This window comes from Cucumis melo, chromosome 8 (assembly GCF_025177605.1).
Source record: "Cucumis melo cultivar AY chromosome 8, USDA_Cmelo_AY_1.0, whole genome shotgun sequence".
Lineage (NCBI taxonomy): Eukaryota > Viridiplantae > Streptophyta > Magnoliopsida > Cucurbitales > Cucurbitaceae > Cucumis > Cucumis melo.
In genome coordinates, this window is record NC_066864.1 from 7,776,627 (window position 1) to 7,791,709 (window position 15,083).

Genomic DNA, 15,083 nt, shown 5'->3' on the forward strand with positions numbered 1-15,083 from the left:
TAAAAAAAGTGGAAAGCTTGTGGTTTTACACCCATTTGAACATGGTTGGGTGCACGCATTAACAACGAGCCTTTTCCTTAAAGTCTGAGATGACAAACACGATAAGGAATCCTCTTCAAAATATCCATTAATATCCCATATTCAAAACCATTGCAACTTCCCTTTTGACCTTCTTCTCTCTTTGTATCTCTTCCCATTGCAGGCCATCGAAACAAAACCTCCCCTTTCTCCCTTCTGCTCTCTGTAAGTTGCTACTTTTTCTTACATTTAACCCATTTAGTTATTCTTTGAACTGAATTCAAATCATCTTTCTCCATGACTTGATTTTGTCCTCTGGGTCTGCTCAATTCACTCCCTTACTTATAGTATCCAATTGCATTTTCGCCATATTTAATTACTGATTTTGTGTTATCTGCTTCAATCATGCGACCCTTTTCCCTTTTAGAAGTTATGAATCGAGCTTGGGGTCTTTGTTTATGGGATGATCATAGATTTTCAATGTTTGATCTAGCAAGTTAGAATGATTTGACTTTAATTAATTCTAATATGGTATTTGAACATTCAAATTGCAAAATATTGGGATTCAAAACATGTGGATATTTTCATATTGTTTTCTAGGATTCAAGTTTAGAGAAAAAGGCATCCTAGCTAATTGATTCTTATGTCTCCAGTTGCTCCTTAAATGTACATTTAGCGTTCTTGAAGAGCACATTTGAGATTGGGGAATCTGGAGTTACTGTATTATAATAACTTAAATGAGAACTTGCTTAAACCTTTTTGTATGCAGAGAGTTAGATGGATTCAGATCGTCATCGGAAAATAGACTACCGGTATATTGCCGATAATTTCAGCTCATTGGATCAGGTTCTCTCTTTTATTCTAGCTGATTAATTCATGTTTGAAAGTATGCTGAACAAAATCTATATTATTTATACTTCATTTACCTTTTCGGTTTTGGACTTTTATTGAGATTAAGATTAGTAATAGCCTTTCCCATGAAAATTATGTTCAAGAACAAAAAATTGTTTTCTTTCTAAATTCTAGTTAAATTTAATTCCACTTAAATTTTTTGTGTGACTTGATTGATTGTTCTGACTATTGATACGTGGATCAGATTACTTCATTCCATTGTGGTTTTGATTTGACCATTACTTTTATGCCAAATACAACGCAACTTCTTTTACATTTATTTCTCTCCTTCTGTATGTTCTATGCTTTTTGTGGACAATTCAGTACTAACCCAGCTCTTTTAGGCTATTATCAGCATAGCACCAATTACTTGGGAGCATGTGTAACCTCCATTTAGGCTTTCTGAAATACTCCCAAATTTCTGATCAACTTAGATTAGAGGCTCTTTGTTTGATTCCTCTGTTTAGGCTTACAAATCCTCATCCATAGGGATATGGCCTATACACTGTCGATTTTGTTTTGGCTTTGGATCATTGATGTGTCCTGTTTCCTATGTGTAAAAATAATTGTTGGCATGCATGAAATCACTGATGGAAACTTTCCAGTTACATATTAACTGTTTGCCATCACTTGGTTAGAATAACTTAGCGTCTCGGTTGTTTAGACATTGAAAGAGGATCTCTAAGAAAGAACTTTTGGATATATATTGAACATAATGCATTTAGTAGAATAGGCTTAATATTTAGTTGAGTAAATGCGACACTCTCACACAAAATCAAAATAATGTCATACATTTATCAAATCGCTTAGTCAGGATTCTCTCAAGCTGGCCTCCAGAGATAGTCTTGCTGGTCAGGTAATTAGTGAAATTTAAGAAGAGTTCTAGACCTTTCATAAAGTGATGGAGTTAGTAATTGTAATTGGTAACAACTTTTATATATTCCTCTCATCATCCAAGCATCGTGTAAATCTTGGTATTAGAGACGACAAGTTAGGGTATGCTAAAAGGAAGAAAGATGGATGAAGTAGAAGCAAGATTCGTCCTATACTGGTAATATATAGACTGTGGAGGGTGAAACTGGATTTACAGAGGACTCCTCCCATAAAGTAGCTTAGGGGCATTGTTAGAAGAAATGAGATAGAGAGAATGGGATTTTATCTATTTAAGTGTTTTAAACAGCTTTAATTTTAAGACCTCCTTACTAGAAGGTTCCCCAATGAAGTTTGTGAGATAAGAAGTTGTGTGCTTTTGAGATCTTCTAACCAACTTTTACACGAGGGAGAGATCTCAATATTCTTAAAATATGTGGACATAACAGTTTCCGAAAATTTCTTTAGTTTAGAAGTTTTTCTAACTTGGCTCAATTCAATATTTTCCTATTTGGAGTTCTTTTAAACATTGAACTGTTATATTAACAGTAAATTTCTGTATGTTAATTCTGCCTATATATTTGAAAGTCAGGCTTTATATTTTCTCTTTTGTTTATTATCAATATCAATGTCACCGTACCCCTCAAGCAGACATTCACACAAATACTTGCATACTGGAAATACATGACACTTCGTTCAGGTTATATCTGCATTGAGACATGAAGGTCTTGAATCATCAAATTTAATTCTTGGTATCGACTTTACAAAGAGTAATGAGTGGACAGGTGAATCTTTATTTACTTTACAATTGTATGAAGGTTATGAGTGCTTCCACAGATTACTAGAAGTTACATTTGTCCGACGGCAGGCAGGTATTCTTTCAGAAGAAAAAGTCTGCATTCAGTTAGCAGTATACCAAATCCATATGAGCAAGCAATTTCTATTATTGGTCACACATTGTCTCCATTTGATGATGATGGCTTGATACCTTGTTTCGGTTTTGGTGATGGTTAGTATTAGTTATTTGGATCCTTTATTGAAGTGTTAGTAACCAACTTTTTCTCTTGCCTAATTACCTTATTTTCAATTTCCTTTTCTGAAGCGTCAACATGTGATCAGCATGTATTCAGCTTTTATCCAGATCATAGGCCATGTAAAGGTTTCAAGGAAGCACTTTTTCGATATAGAGAAATTCTGCCGTACCTGAATTTATCAGGTTCATTTGAACTTTTGAGTTAAATACAGAATTTGTTTTTCTATTTATCACCATGTATTGCAATGTCAATCATGATGCAGAGCTAATTTTTTGTATACATTTGTCAACTTTATCATGCAACTATTATGTCAATGGGGGACTTGTGTTGATATTATCAATCCTTCCAATTGATAACTTCAATAATATTAGTTCCAGATGTTGACCATATGTGTCATCCATACAACAAAAACGGCATTTGGCCTATGGTTTTTGAATGTAGATAAGCTGCCTCTTCTGATTGGGACAAAAATGTAATATTTTCTGTGGTTATTCTCTTCTTCCTTCAGTTCTTTATTTTCCTTTTCTATTGTGTATATGGATGAGTGAGGACATTGAAGATAGTAAGACATTTGATTTTGATTTGCAACGTCATATTCATTTTCTTAATCGTATGATAAGTAAGTTTAGATATTTCCTTGAGTTGATTCTGTTCATTGAGATTGACAAAATGTATTCCCTTGAATAGCTAAGTCTTATAATTTAAGATGAGGCATCCCTTGAATAGTAAGTTTAGATACCTTTAGAGGTATTGCAAGGAAATTGTTCAAGAAGTTTTATCCAGTTGAGGCATTTGTTAAGATGAAAGAACAATATGGTGAGCTTCTCTGTTTGCAAAGTGAACTAGTTTTGGTAATTGGTGGTGGCATGTTAGCAGCTCTAATGAGTGGAAAATGACCGTTGAGAAGGACGCTCGTAGGATATTAAATCTTAGCTTAGTTAGGCTTATTTTAGTAATCATTAATTCTATGTTGATTTATTTATTTGAGGAGCTTTCCAGCTCTATATTTACCAGCTGTTTAAGGGTCGCTATCTATGGATACTTTTCAAGGTGCTTTGCCGGTTAATGCAATTTTCTTCTTCCAAAGTTATAACGGTCTTAAAAATTTACTCAACCTTATTTATGTAGGTCCAACCTCGTTTGCTCCTGTTATAGATGCTGCAATTGGCATTGTTGAGAAAAGCAATTGGCAGTATCATGTCCTTGTTATTATTGCAGATGGACAGGTTGTTGGATGTGCTCTGTTTGTATTATCTTTTATCTCTCCCTATCTCATTTATGCTTCATTCTCTTAAGGCTTAAAATTCTATAATATTGAACAGGTTACTAGAAATCCTAAAACACCACCTGGTAAATTAAGTTCTCAAGAGCAGGCAACCATAAACTCCATTGTTGCTGCAAGGTGAAAGTAAAACAATAACCTTTATTAAGTTCAGTATCTTCTGTGCTTGAAGTCTCATAACATTTGAATCTCCAGCTATTATCCTCTGTCGATAATTCTAATTGGGGTGGGGGATGGACCTTGGGATGCTATGCATAAATTTGATGATAACATGCCTCAGCGTGCATTTGATAATTTCCAGGTACTTGATTATTGAATCTACTTGTGTGGTTGTGTTTTTAATTGTATGGAATGGTCTTGCGGACTATTTTGCACAGGTGGAGCTCTTTTTTTGTGGGCTTGTTTTTTGTATGTCCATGTATTATTTCATTTTTTTTTGTTCAATAAGAAGTTGTTTTCGTTAAGAGGAAAGGTATGAAATGGTCTTGAATATTCAATCTTACGGCAGTATCTTTTCTATATTCTATTTACTTCATTTAATGTTGCGGGTTATCCATAAACCACTTAGAGCAAAGCTCCATCTCCTGGTTGTCAAAAAGAAAAAATCGGTGGTCAATTGTTTTTGGTTCAGTGTGTAACTTCATGACTTCTCTCTATTGGTTCAGTTTGTAAACTTCACAAAGATCATGTCTGAGAGCGCAGATGCGTCAAAGAAGGAAGCAGCATTTGCCTTGGCCGCACTCATGGAAATTCCATTCCAATACAGAGCCACCCTCTCCTTGCCAAATTCAAAGTAAGCCAGGATTTTCAACTTCAACTGAACGGTTGAAATGTCGTGTATTTGTTATTTGGCACTCTGATTAACCAAGTGAATTAGCCTACATTGTATTCGTATTATGTGTTACTTAAGATTTTAGGCCTAAGGTTCAAAGAGTTGTCATATATTAATTCTCTAACCCTATTGATGTATATGTAATTTGTATTATCTGATATTTTCTCTGTTAATAGCTTAATAAAACTACTCTCTTCCTCTGCCCATGGATGTAGCTATGTCGATCTTTACTGTTTACACTTTCTCGCTTTCTTTATTTGTTGATTTCGTAATAATTTCTGTTTTGGATTTGGGAAAATAACACCCACTATTATGCAGGAGAGAATCTATATATGGAAAAAGTGCGGGGCCACTTCCTCCTCCTTCTGAAGTCATCAATCATGACAATGCAGTTGCAATCCAAAATTTGGAGCATGCAAAAGCTGAAAAACATAGTTCCTCATCTGAATCGGTAACTTCGTTTTCATTTTATTTATGGAGTTTTCTAAGAATGGGAGAACCAAGCATGTGTGGCTTTACAATTAACTCTAGGGAAATTTTGTTGTACTTTGGGGTTTAAGATTGATTAAGGCATCAAGTTGTGAGAGTATGCCCTTGTATACTGAAACAAAAGAATTTCTCTTTTGTTTCATGACTTCATTAATTAATATAAATTATTTAAATTAATTGTCTCTTGTTCAAGGTCTGCCCCATATGCCTGACAAACCCAAAGGACATGGCTTTTGCATGTGGTCATACAGTAAGTTCTTTACCTTTGAATTTTTTAGCACTGCTAATGTTTGAAAATATTTTCTAATGGAATAAAGAATGTTCAAGTGGTTTCATATTCGTATAACCTAGCCAAGACACTCATTAATATTTGCCTACTATTCTTTTGTTGTTTTCTTACCAGACCTGCAAGGATTGTGGTGTAACTATCTCAACGTGCCCATTGTGTCGAGAACCTATAAAGATGCGCTTGAGACTATATGCCTAAGTTAATAGAAACAACTTCCTCATCGCCCCTTAAGGTATCTTATCATTGAAGTTAGTTAATTAACGGCTATATGAATACAGTACCCCCGTCATAAAATAGCTTCCAAAATCTGTAAAGTATACTTGTACTGTACAGTTTGATAACTGCCGAGGAAGGTGAACCAACAAATATGGGTTAAGATACCATCTCTCTTTCTCTTTCACATCAAATGGGTGTTTCGTTGAAAGAGGCATGTTGTAAATTTTCTCTTGTATAAGGAGTTGCATTGTAAATTAATGTTCAACACCGAGTATGTGGCCGAGGATAGGATACTGTCTCAAATGGAGGGATCTGCAGTTGTGTTTATGCAATACCAGAGAGTTGTAAAAACGAAACATATTCGAGATTATTTTCCTTGTCAAATTTAATTTATAAAAACTTGTTCATCTACTTGTAACAGTCTTATATTACTTCAGCTTTTCAAATGAGTTAGAACGTACAATTCTCTTTACCTTCTTTGTGCATGTTAAGTTTTATGGCCTTTTGTTTTTGGCATGTGAAATCATTGTCTTTGCTAGAAGCATTTATAACCATCTCTATTTGCTTTTGCTTGTGCCATCTGTTTTGACATAATGCGGGATTCATACAGTTCAAACTGTACAAGTAAGTCTACTATGTTAGAGTTAAAGACATCTCAAGTTGACTATTGCCAAGTTCCTGAATACAAATCTTGAGCATGTTTCTTTTTCTTTTGCTCAACCGTTTTCATTTGAGCTATGTTCAAGTTCAGATATAAATTAAACTTTAGGCTATTTAGGCTACCTAGTTGTTAGAAATATTTTGAATGGATGTGGTCCAACTTGACGTTTGGGTAGGCCCCTAAATCTTATTCAAGTGGTGAAAATCTTAATGTACATTTTCTAAAATAAAAAAAATCATATTTAGGTTAAAAGAAATACTACAACAAGGATTTCAAAGTATATATTTTTAAAGAATAACAAATTTCCTCTATACAAATTATAAAAAAAAAAAACTAAAAATGATGTTTAAGTAAGAATATAAATAAAATAAATTGTAATAATAATTAATAAATTCTTTTTTTTTTGTAGGATTAATCAATATTCCAATTAAATGAATTATCAATAAACATTGGTGCATTTTGTGTCCAGTTGAAGATTTTAATATTTATAATATAGAAACAACAATTGATAACTTGGCTAGTTGATCATTTTATCTAGTTTTTTAAAAGTTTCATTACGAATTCCAATCAATGTCACAAACTTGTAGTATAAATTCACCATACCAATAACATACCTAACCGAGGGGGCATTAACACCCTCCCTCATTTCATCAACATTAATGTTCTCACATTTTTACTTGAAAGAAGTATAAGTTTAAAGAAGGTACATAGAAAATGGTTAGTGCAGAAATATTAACCAATATATATATATATATGTATATATATATATATATATATATATGTATATATATATATATATATATATGTATATATATATATATATATATAAAAGATGAGGGTGTTGAAGAGTTAAAAACGCATATTATAAATATATAGCAGCAAAAGAATTGGAAAAACAGAGAGAAAGGGAGGCATAAAAGTGCCAAAAAGGCAGCAGCATGATTAGCATTTAGGCAAGAGAGCTTGTAAACAAAATAGAGATAGAAACAAAGAGAAAGACAAAGCATTGGACAGACAATAAGAGGAGAGAATAAGAAGAATAAGAACAAACTAAGAGAAAAGACAAAGGGGAAATTCTATATATATATATATATATGTAGAACACACATATATATAAATAAATTTAAAATGGAATTTTTGGAGGGTGAGGTTTAGCTTGAAGCCAATGGACAAAGCTTTGGAGTGTAGCAACATCAGCTCTGTAATGTTTTTGTGTAAACTCCAAAAGCTCTGACCATGTGAAATCAGGGTACTGTCTTGGCCCTTCTCTGCCCACCAAATCTTGTGGGGGTCTCACCACTTTATCATCTTTTGGGCACACAAAGAACACCAATGACCTTCTCTCTCTCTTCCTGTTCACCACTGCCCTATGCAGACAGCTCTTGTACGCTCCATTCGACAGTGCCTGCATTTTTTTAGACTATCACAATACGTACAACTTTTTTATATAAACACTTGAACATAGTTGAAATCATTTTTTCAAATACTTTTTTAATATAATTTCACTTCGACCAAGAGATTAGATGTTCTAAGTCTCTTTAAGCCCTTAAGAAGAAAGGACAAATTGCAAAAACCACATCTATAGTATGATAGCAGTTACAATTATACTTTTGATCGTAAAAGTTGAGCTCTTAAACTTATATTGATGTTGAAATTGGACACACTCGAACTTACATTGTTGTAAAAAAATTAACGATTGTATAAAATTAAACGGTTCAGTTTTTAGGTTCAATTTCTATGATGATTATAAGTTTAAGAGTTCAGCACTTACTGGTTCTTGTAATTGAAAGTTTGAAGATCTAATTACAACACAATTACTACACTACCATGTTTTATAGTGGATTTTGTAAATTGACCCTTACGAAGAAAGTCATTTCAAATGGACTTTTAATACCAACAAGAAACTAGTTCGTGACATCCCGCCGTGTTGTTTCGAAAGTTATATGTGTATATATATAGAAAAAGAAAAAAAGAAAGTCTAAGAGGAAGAAAATGGGTACCATAAAAGTGTCACCAATGTTAATAACCAAAGCATCAGGTCTAGGTTTGACAGAGAGCCAAGTGTTGTTAGCAAAAACTTCAAGGCCACCGACTTGATCTTGATGGAGAATTGTGAGTGAAGTTGGGTCACAATGAGGGCCTGTTCCTAAAGTCAGGCTTGCATTTTCACATGGTGGATAGTAATTGCATCTCATTATTGACTTTCCATCTTCAAAGAACTTCCTGTAATGATACCTCTCTACTCCCAAACTTATTGCTAGAAGCTCCATTATCATTAGTGCTATTCTTGTCATTTCTTCACAGTATCTTTGGTATACCCATCTTCATATATAGCCATCAAAACAAAACATATTCCATAACTAAGTTATATACTTCAAATTATTTTACGCATATTCTCAAATATGGTAATTAAAATCAACCAAAATATTTGTAAACTATATCTTTGTCTATATATGTATATGATTATGATAAATACATATAAGTTTATCTTGGACTATTATGACCTACTACATGTAGATTGTAATATTTTGCTATATTTTTCAAAGTTTTTATCATCTAAAATAATTTTCTTTTCTTATAATTAATATTAGCGTCTAGCACAATTATAACAAACGTATTCTTATTTTTCCTTCCTCTAAGTTGTTTTAATATTTTTTGGTTGTGGTTAAAAATGGTAATAGCCCGGCTGGGTGGCAATAACACTCTCATGGAGGTGTTTTGTTGGAAGAAATAGAGTTGTAAATTTCACTCATTTTTTTGTTACATTGAGTTCATGGCCCACGCTAAAGAATTTCTTTTTTTTTTTTTTTTAATTAACTCATTACGTACTTTCGAAAAGTACTTTTTAATGGATCTTTTTTGAGAAATTTTTATAAATATTAATTTTATACAAAAATTAGGTACAGTAGATTCTTTTATTTTAGTAATTTTTGGTCAAGAGTAAATTGTTTATTTTTTTTCTTTTACTATTATTTTCCATAGACCACAATCTTTAAAATCTCATTTAATAATGTTTTCTTTAAAGTTAAACAAATGTTTTAAAATCTAAGCCAAAACAACATAAACATATCATATATATTAATAAAACCGAAAAAATAAAATCACAAACTATTTTTGGACAAATTACCCCAACCATATGTTTGATCTTAGTAGTACTTTTGAAGGGGGAGAGTTAAAGAAGACTGACCCAGTATTCTCGAAGTCGCAACCGAACAAGGATTTAAAGTAATGAAGAACATGTAGAGGTTGATCAGAATCGTCATTAGAATACTCAAAAGAGAAGGTCTCTTTCCATGGAAGTTTTGAAGAGAATCTATCTGCATGAGCACCTGAATATCCCGACACTCTCCCCGGTTTTTTCCCCACGCTTATCTTCTTCACTAATGGCATCTTAAATATCCCCTCCCCTTCTTCATACGCCGCCTTTATCAGCTCCTCTTCCACTCCGTGATTCGTCACCTGAAACACCCCATGTTTCATACATGCCACCCTCACCATCGCCGCCGCCTCCGCCGTCGCCTCTTCCTCCCCTCTCCTGAATCCTCCCAAGTCTATCAACGGCTCTTTCAACTCCTCTCTTTCCTCCCCCGCTAACTCCCCACGCGGCCACACGAATTCCCTTGGTAGTTTCTTCTTCTTGTCTACCATCGTCGGCAGTATTATTCCGGCCACCCTCCCCACCGTCGTCGTCGATTCCATTTTTTTTTTAATTTTTATTTCCTTTTTTTCTTATTCGGATGAGGATGATTTTGTTTTAAATATATATATACAACTACAATATGAAATATGGAATTGGATGGAACTATATATATATATATATATATATATCTCCCGTCGCTATTATAATAAATGGGTTATTGGTGTCTTTTTTTTAAAAAAAAAAATTATTTTGCCTTTTCTTTCCACGTAAAATATCTTAACACTTTATGGTCAAGTGAATAAGATGTTATGGTTGTTAACCTTTTATATTGTAGTTTTTTTAATTTCCTTATACGTCTGGCCAAGTAAAAAATTTGATAATATGTATTCTTTCTTTTCTCATTCTCTTTGCATATTAAAACTTCAAATATTTTTTTTTAAATAATTTATAATTTTATCGTAGTTTTTAAATTTTATTTTTAAAAAAAGTTACATAAGTTTTACCATTGTTATATTATTGTCACTTCATATTTGCTTAGCTTATATTTATTTCAGCCTAATTTATGCATACGTGTGGATTAAGAAGTAAATAACATCCAGAATGAGTCTGAGGTTGAATTCCACAATCCACATATTATATGTTTAAAAAGATGTTAAACAAAATGTAAATATTAAAAACTAAAATGGGTTTTTGAAAATTGAAAAATTCAACGTAAAATATTTAAATATCTAACTATTTGGATTTATCCTAGTTTATCATATATATAAAGCAAAATTTAGCTATGTTTCAAAATATATTTTTCAATAGTTTTGTTACGTTGTCCATTCAAAATGAATTTGAAACTTTTATGTAATTGGTGATTACTTTCAATTTTCTTATAGTGTTTGAACTCAAATTAATGAAATCCTTTCTACCTAAGTTTTAAGATGGTGCTTGTTTTGGAGAAAAAAAAATCCCACGTTTTTAGTAATTCTTGTATATTTCTTACATACATTTTAAAAGTTACTATCTATTTTAAAAAACAAGAAAAAAAAAAGAGTTTTCTACATTTCTTTAAAAAAAATTGAATTCCATGTACATTTTCAAAAACAATTTTCTTAAAAGTGATTTTGGTTCTTGAAAATATTATATATGTAGATCCAACCATAGTCTCACATTGATTAAGTAAGGGGATGATATTAGATATATAAATGAAGACAACTATCTCTATTGATACGAAACTTTTTGGGATGATATCAAAAACAAAATTTCAAGAAAAGGAGTTAGCTCGTAGAGCTTGGTACGTAAGTAACGATTATAAACTTTAGAAATACAAAACTCAAAACTAAAGTTGCTAGATAAAAATACTTTTAATTGATATCATATATACTATCAATTTCAAAATTAAAAGTGAATATTGAATTAGTCACCTATTACTCTTTTTTTGTAATACTTGAATACAAACATCATACATTTTATTAGCTATACCTCTACACTATGCTCATATTTATTACAAACCTAAATATTGGAATAATTAAGTACCTAATTTAAATTAATGATAAACTACATTTGGTAGGTTTTTTTTTTTTTTTTTTTTTCCTTTTGTGGAGTAAGCATATATAATAGTTAGGAAGAACTAAGTAGAGACTAGAGAGGAGGAAGAGGAGGAACAACAACAATAAAGAAAAAGAATAGAAGGGCAAAATGGTACAATATGGTTTGTTTATTTGATTCCAGCTGCTGGTTGCAATCGCAGCAGTGTCAATGTACTTTGTGTTCGTGGTCTCTTCACTTCACACACACAATATATATACATCTCAAACCCCATCAACTTTCTTTTCACCTTTTTAGGTTTCTTCCTCACCCTATGATTATCACTTCAATCATTTCAAAAACTATAGGGTAACTTTTTTACCCTTATATTAAACAAATAATTATAATAAAACAAACCCATTTTTTTCACCAAACTAAAATATATGTGATTAGCAATAATCTTTGAAATTATGGTGGAAATTTATGTACCTTAACAAATATGGAATTAAAATTGGTAGAGATTTGCACAATTTTTCTTCTTCAACCAACACATTTGAAGTATCTCAATTATTAGAGTGTGCGCCAACTACCGAGCATAGAAATAAACAAAGAATTAACTTTAAAAAATTGTGACATATTTTTACAGAATTTTAAATTTGTCTTTTTTCATTGTCCTTTTCATATGTAGGATGGAATTTATGGAGAATACTAAAGTTATGTAGCCTAGTTAAAAATAATAATAATAATAAAAAAAAAATTGTATTTTATTTTATTTTATATTTTACTTTTTATCATTATAATTATTTCAAATTTCTAAATAAAAAATTATTATACGAAACGATATCTTCGACTCGGTCAAAATGAATGAGTTGAATCGTTTTTCAAATTTCAAAACATCTTTTAACATTTTTGTCTTGTTGAGTGCATTCTAGGTAAGGATAGCTACGTAACACATGTGAACTTCGAATGTCGATTTTTTTTTACAAAACAATAATTTTTTTTTTTTGTTTATAAAAGTATAACAAAAAACAACAAAGCAAGTGACTAGATTATCATGTCTTTTTGTTGTTTATGTCAAGAAGTGGCTAAAGACCAATAAAGTACACTCCCATTATTATTACTTGAGAAAAGACACAGCATTTCACCATGATTGACATTCACTGTTTTTCTATGAATAATATACTTCAAAACTCATGAACCCAAACTCAATTATTTCAATATTTCAATATGCGCAAAGTTAGATACATATCTAATCATACTGAAAAGAAAATCAAGTCATGAAGGATTAGACTTTGAACCTGTTAAAAGATATATGTTTCCAGAATATATAGTTGAAAGATAATATATTTATTTGTAAATTAATTTTGTCCATATGTACATATTTGACCATGACAGTAATATATGGTTGCTATAAAAAAAAAAAAAAAAAATTGATGTGACTAATTATAGACAGCTACATTTCGTACTCAAGTGTTTATACTTGTACATGTCGAGGATATGTGATAAATGAATATTATGTTATTACGATGATACCCGTGCATCAATATAATATATATGTACTTGCAACTTGTGCAAAGTAGAGATAATAGTCTTTAGAATAAGCTTACGAGAAGCAAGTAGGTTTTGAGGTCGATTATTTCTCCACCCTAAATAAATGTCAGATATGATAAGTGTATTGTTTTCAAGGGAAGTGTAATATATATTAATTTTCATCTATAGCTACAAAGAATGAAAGAAAAAGGAACGACAAGAAGTAGAATAGCTTTGGCATGGAGACTTAACATCAAACCAAGGCGTATGTGGACACACCCCGACAAATGAAAAGAAAGAAAAAGAAAAGTAGAGTGGTTGTCTTTTGCTAAATTGATGGTACAAAATGGCCAAAGGGAGAGGGAGAGGGAGAGGGAGAGGGAGAGGGAGAGGGAGAGGGAGAGGGAGAGGGGGAGGGAGGGCGAGACAGGAAGCAGACCGAAGAGGTTCACGTGGGTTTTATTCTCATGCACTTCGTCTACAAACCATTTCCGTCCCCACCCAAATGGCTCTGCACGTGCCTCTCACGTGAATCCATATGGCTCTAGTTCTGTGGGTCCACCTCTTCCTTTTTCCGTTTTTTCTTTTTCTTTTTCTTTTTCTTTTTCTTTTTCTTTTTGTGAAAAGAAGAATTTCATGAGCGAAATGAAACCATATGACATTTTGAATACGATATTTCAAACTTCATATTCATACCCTAAATTAAATGCTATCTTCTTTTACATTTAATATATATATATATATATATATATATATAATTTGTATTCTAATCAATTTGGTTAGACACTAGTTCGTTGGTTTTATTATTGTTAAATCTTTTGCTTCTTAAAAATAATTTAAAAAAAAAAAAAAAAAAAAGAGAGAGAGAGAGAGAAAAGAGAAGATTTTTTTTTTTTTTTTTTTTTTTGTCTTTCCCTCAATTTGTACCACTTGTTTTAATGAATTTCTTTTCTTATTTAATGAAATATTAAAATTTGGAATATTAATTTAGCTAATGAATTAGCCTCCTTGTTTGAAAATTTGTATACGTTATCTAGGATTCTTATATTATCTTTTTGGAATAGTTATGGTAGGTAAAATATTTATCTTTTACATAGACATCAATAAAGAGGTTAGAGAATAATACATTATTTTCAATTATTGAATCTATAAAGAATTTCAATTTCTTTTTGTCATTGTAATCTAATGGAATCAACGAGGATGGAAGAATGGTACATTTAGGGATTAGGCATTAGATTCTTTAGGGCAAAAAAATCTATTTATTTCCTTTTATAGAATTTTAGAGAATCCTTATTTCCTAGCGTATAGTATTTCAAAAGATAATAAATTAATTTTAAAACGACCAATAACATATAATGAAATGATTAACAAAATCCAAAAAAGCTATCAACACCACAAACATTAAATCAATCTGAATCATTTCGTTTTTGGTTGGTTGGTGCAAGAATTATTATAAGATTGAACTTAAATAACTCACATGTCAAACATACTATCACAATTAACATAAAAGACTAAAATGTCACTATTTATTAGTCTATATATTGATAGACACTAATAGACATCTTCCGGTATCTATCGCATAATGGACGATAAAAACAAATAAATTTTATTAACGATAAATAGTGAAATTTTGTTTTTGATTTATTTTATTATATTTTAAAATCAATCTTTTGTTTTAATGAGAAATTTACGAGATATGAGACTTTTAGGTCCCATATCCCAAATTTATTAATTCAAAATAGTTACAAAGTAAAATTGGAGTGAGATTAGTATAAAAACAATCTTATATATATACATTACTTTTTAAATCCAACCGTTG

At 31.4% G+C, this 15,083-nt stretch overlaps 2 protein-coding genes across 8 annotated transcripts; one reads left to right on the plus strand and one right to left on the minus strand.

Moving 5' to 3' along the window:
• Window positions 1–6,332, plus strand: LOC103500954 (E3 ubiquitin-protein ligase RGLG3). Of its 7 annotated transcripts, none has more exons than XM_051089067.1 (13): window positions 4–243; window positions 788–864; window positions 2,480–2,564; window positions 2,648–2,788; window positions 2,882–2,995; window positions 3,942–4,039; window positions 4,136–4,215; window positions 4,291–4,396; window positions 4,761–4,888; window positions 5,246–5,378; window positions 5,610–5,666; window positions 5,820–5,937; window positions 6,021–6,332. In XM_051089067.1, exons 2-12 carry the CDS (start codon window positions 796–798, stop codon window positions 5,901–5,903), a joined length of 1,095 nt encoding a protein of 364 aa, XP_050945024.1. In that variant the 5' UTR covers window positions 4–243; window positions 788–795; the 3' UTR covers window positions 5,904–5,937; window positions 6,021–6,332. The 7 variants fall into 7 exon arrangements, with proteins under 7 accessions (XP_050945027.1, XP_050945024.1, XP_008462645.2 ...); XM_008464424.3 differs by having other exon boundaries at window positions 5–243; window positions 6,039–6,332; XM_051089070.1 differs by lacking the exon at window positions 6,021–6,332 and having other exon boundaries at window positions 1–243; window positions 4,798–4,888.
• A 1,301-nt stretch (window positions 6,333–7,633) lies between these two features.
• LOC103500953 (gibberellin 20 oxidase 2-like) lies at window positions 7,634–10,363 on the minus strand. Its single transcript, XM_008464422.2, has 3 exons — window positions 9,770–10,363; window positions 8,583–8,904; window positions 7,634–7,987 (listed from the first exon to the last, which is right to left on the minus strand). The coding sequence occupies exons 1-3, from the start codon at window positions 10,279–10,281 to the stop codon at window positions 7,706–7,708; spliced, it is 1,116 nt and encodes a 371-aa protein (XP_008462644.1). The 5' UTR covers window positions 10,282–10,363; the 3' UTR covers window positions 7,634–7,705.
• Between the last annotated feature and the right edge of the window lie 4,720 nt (window positions 10,364–15,083).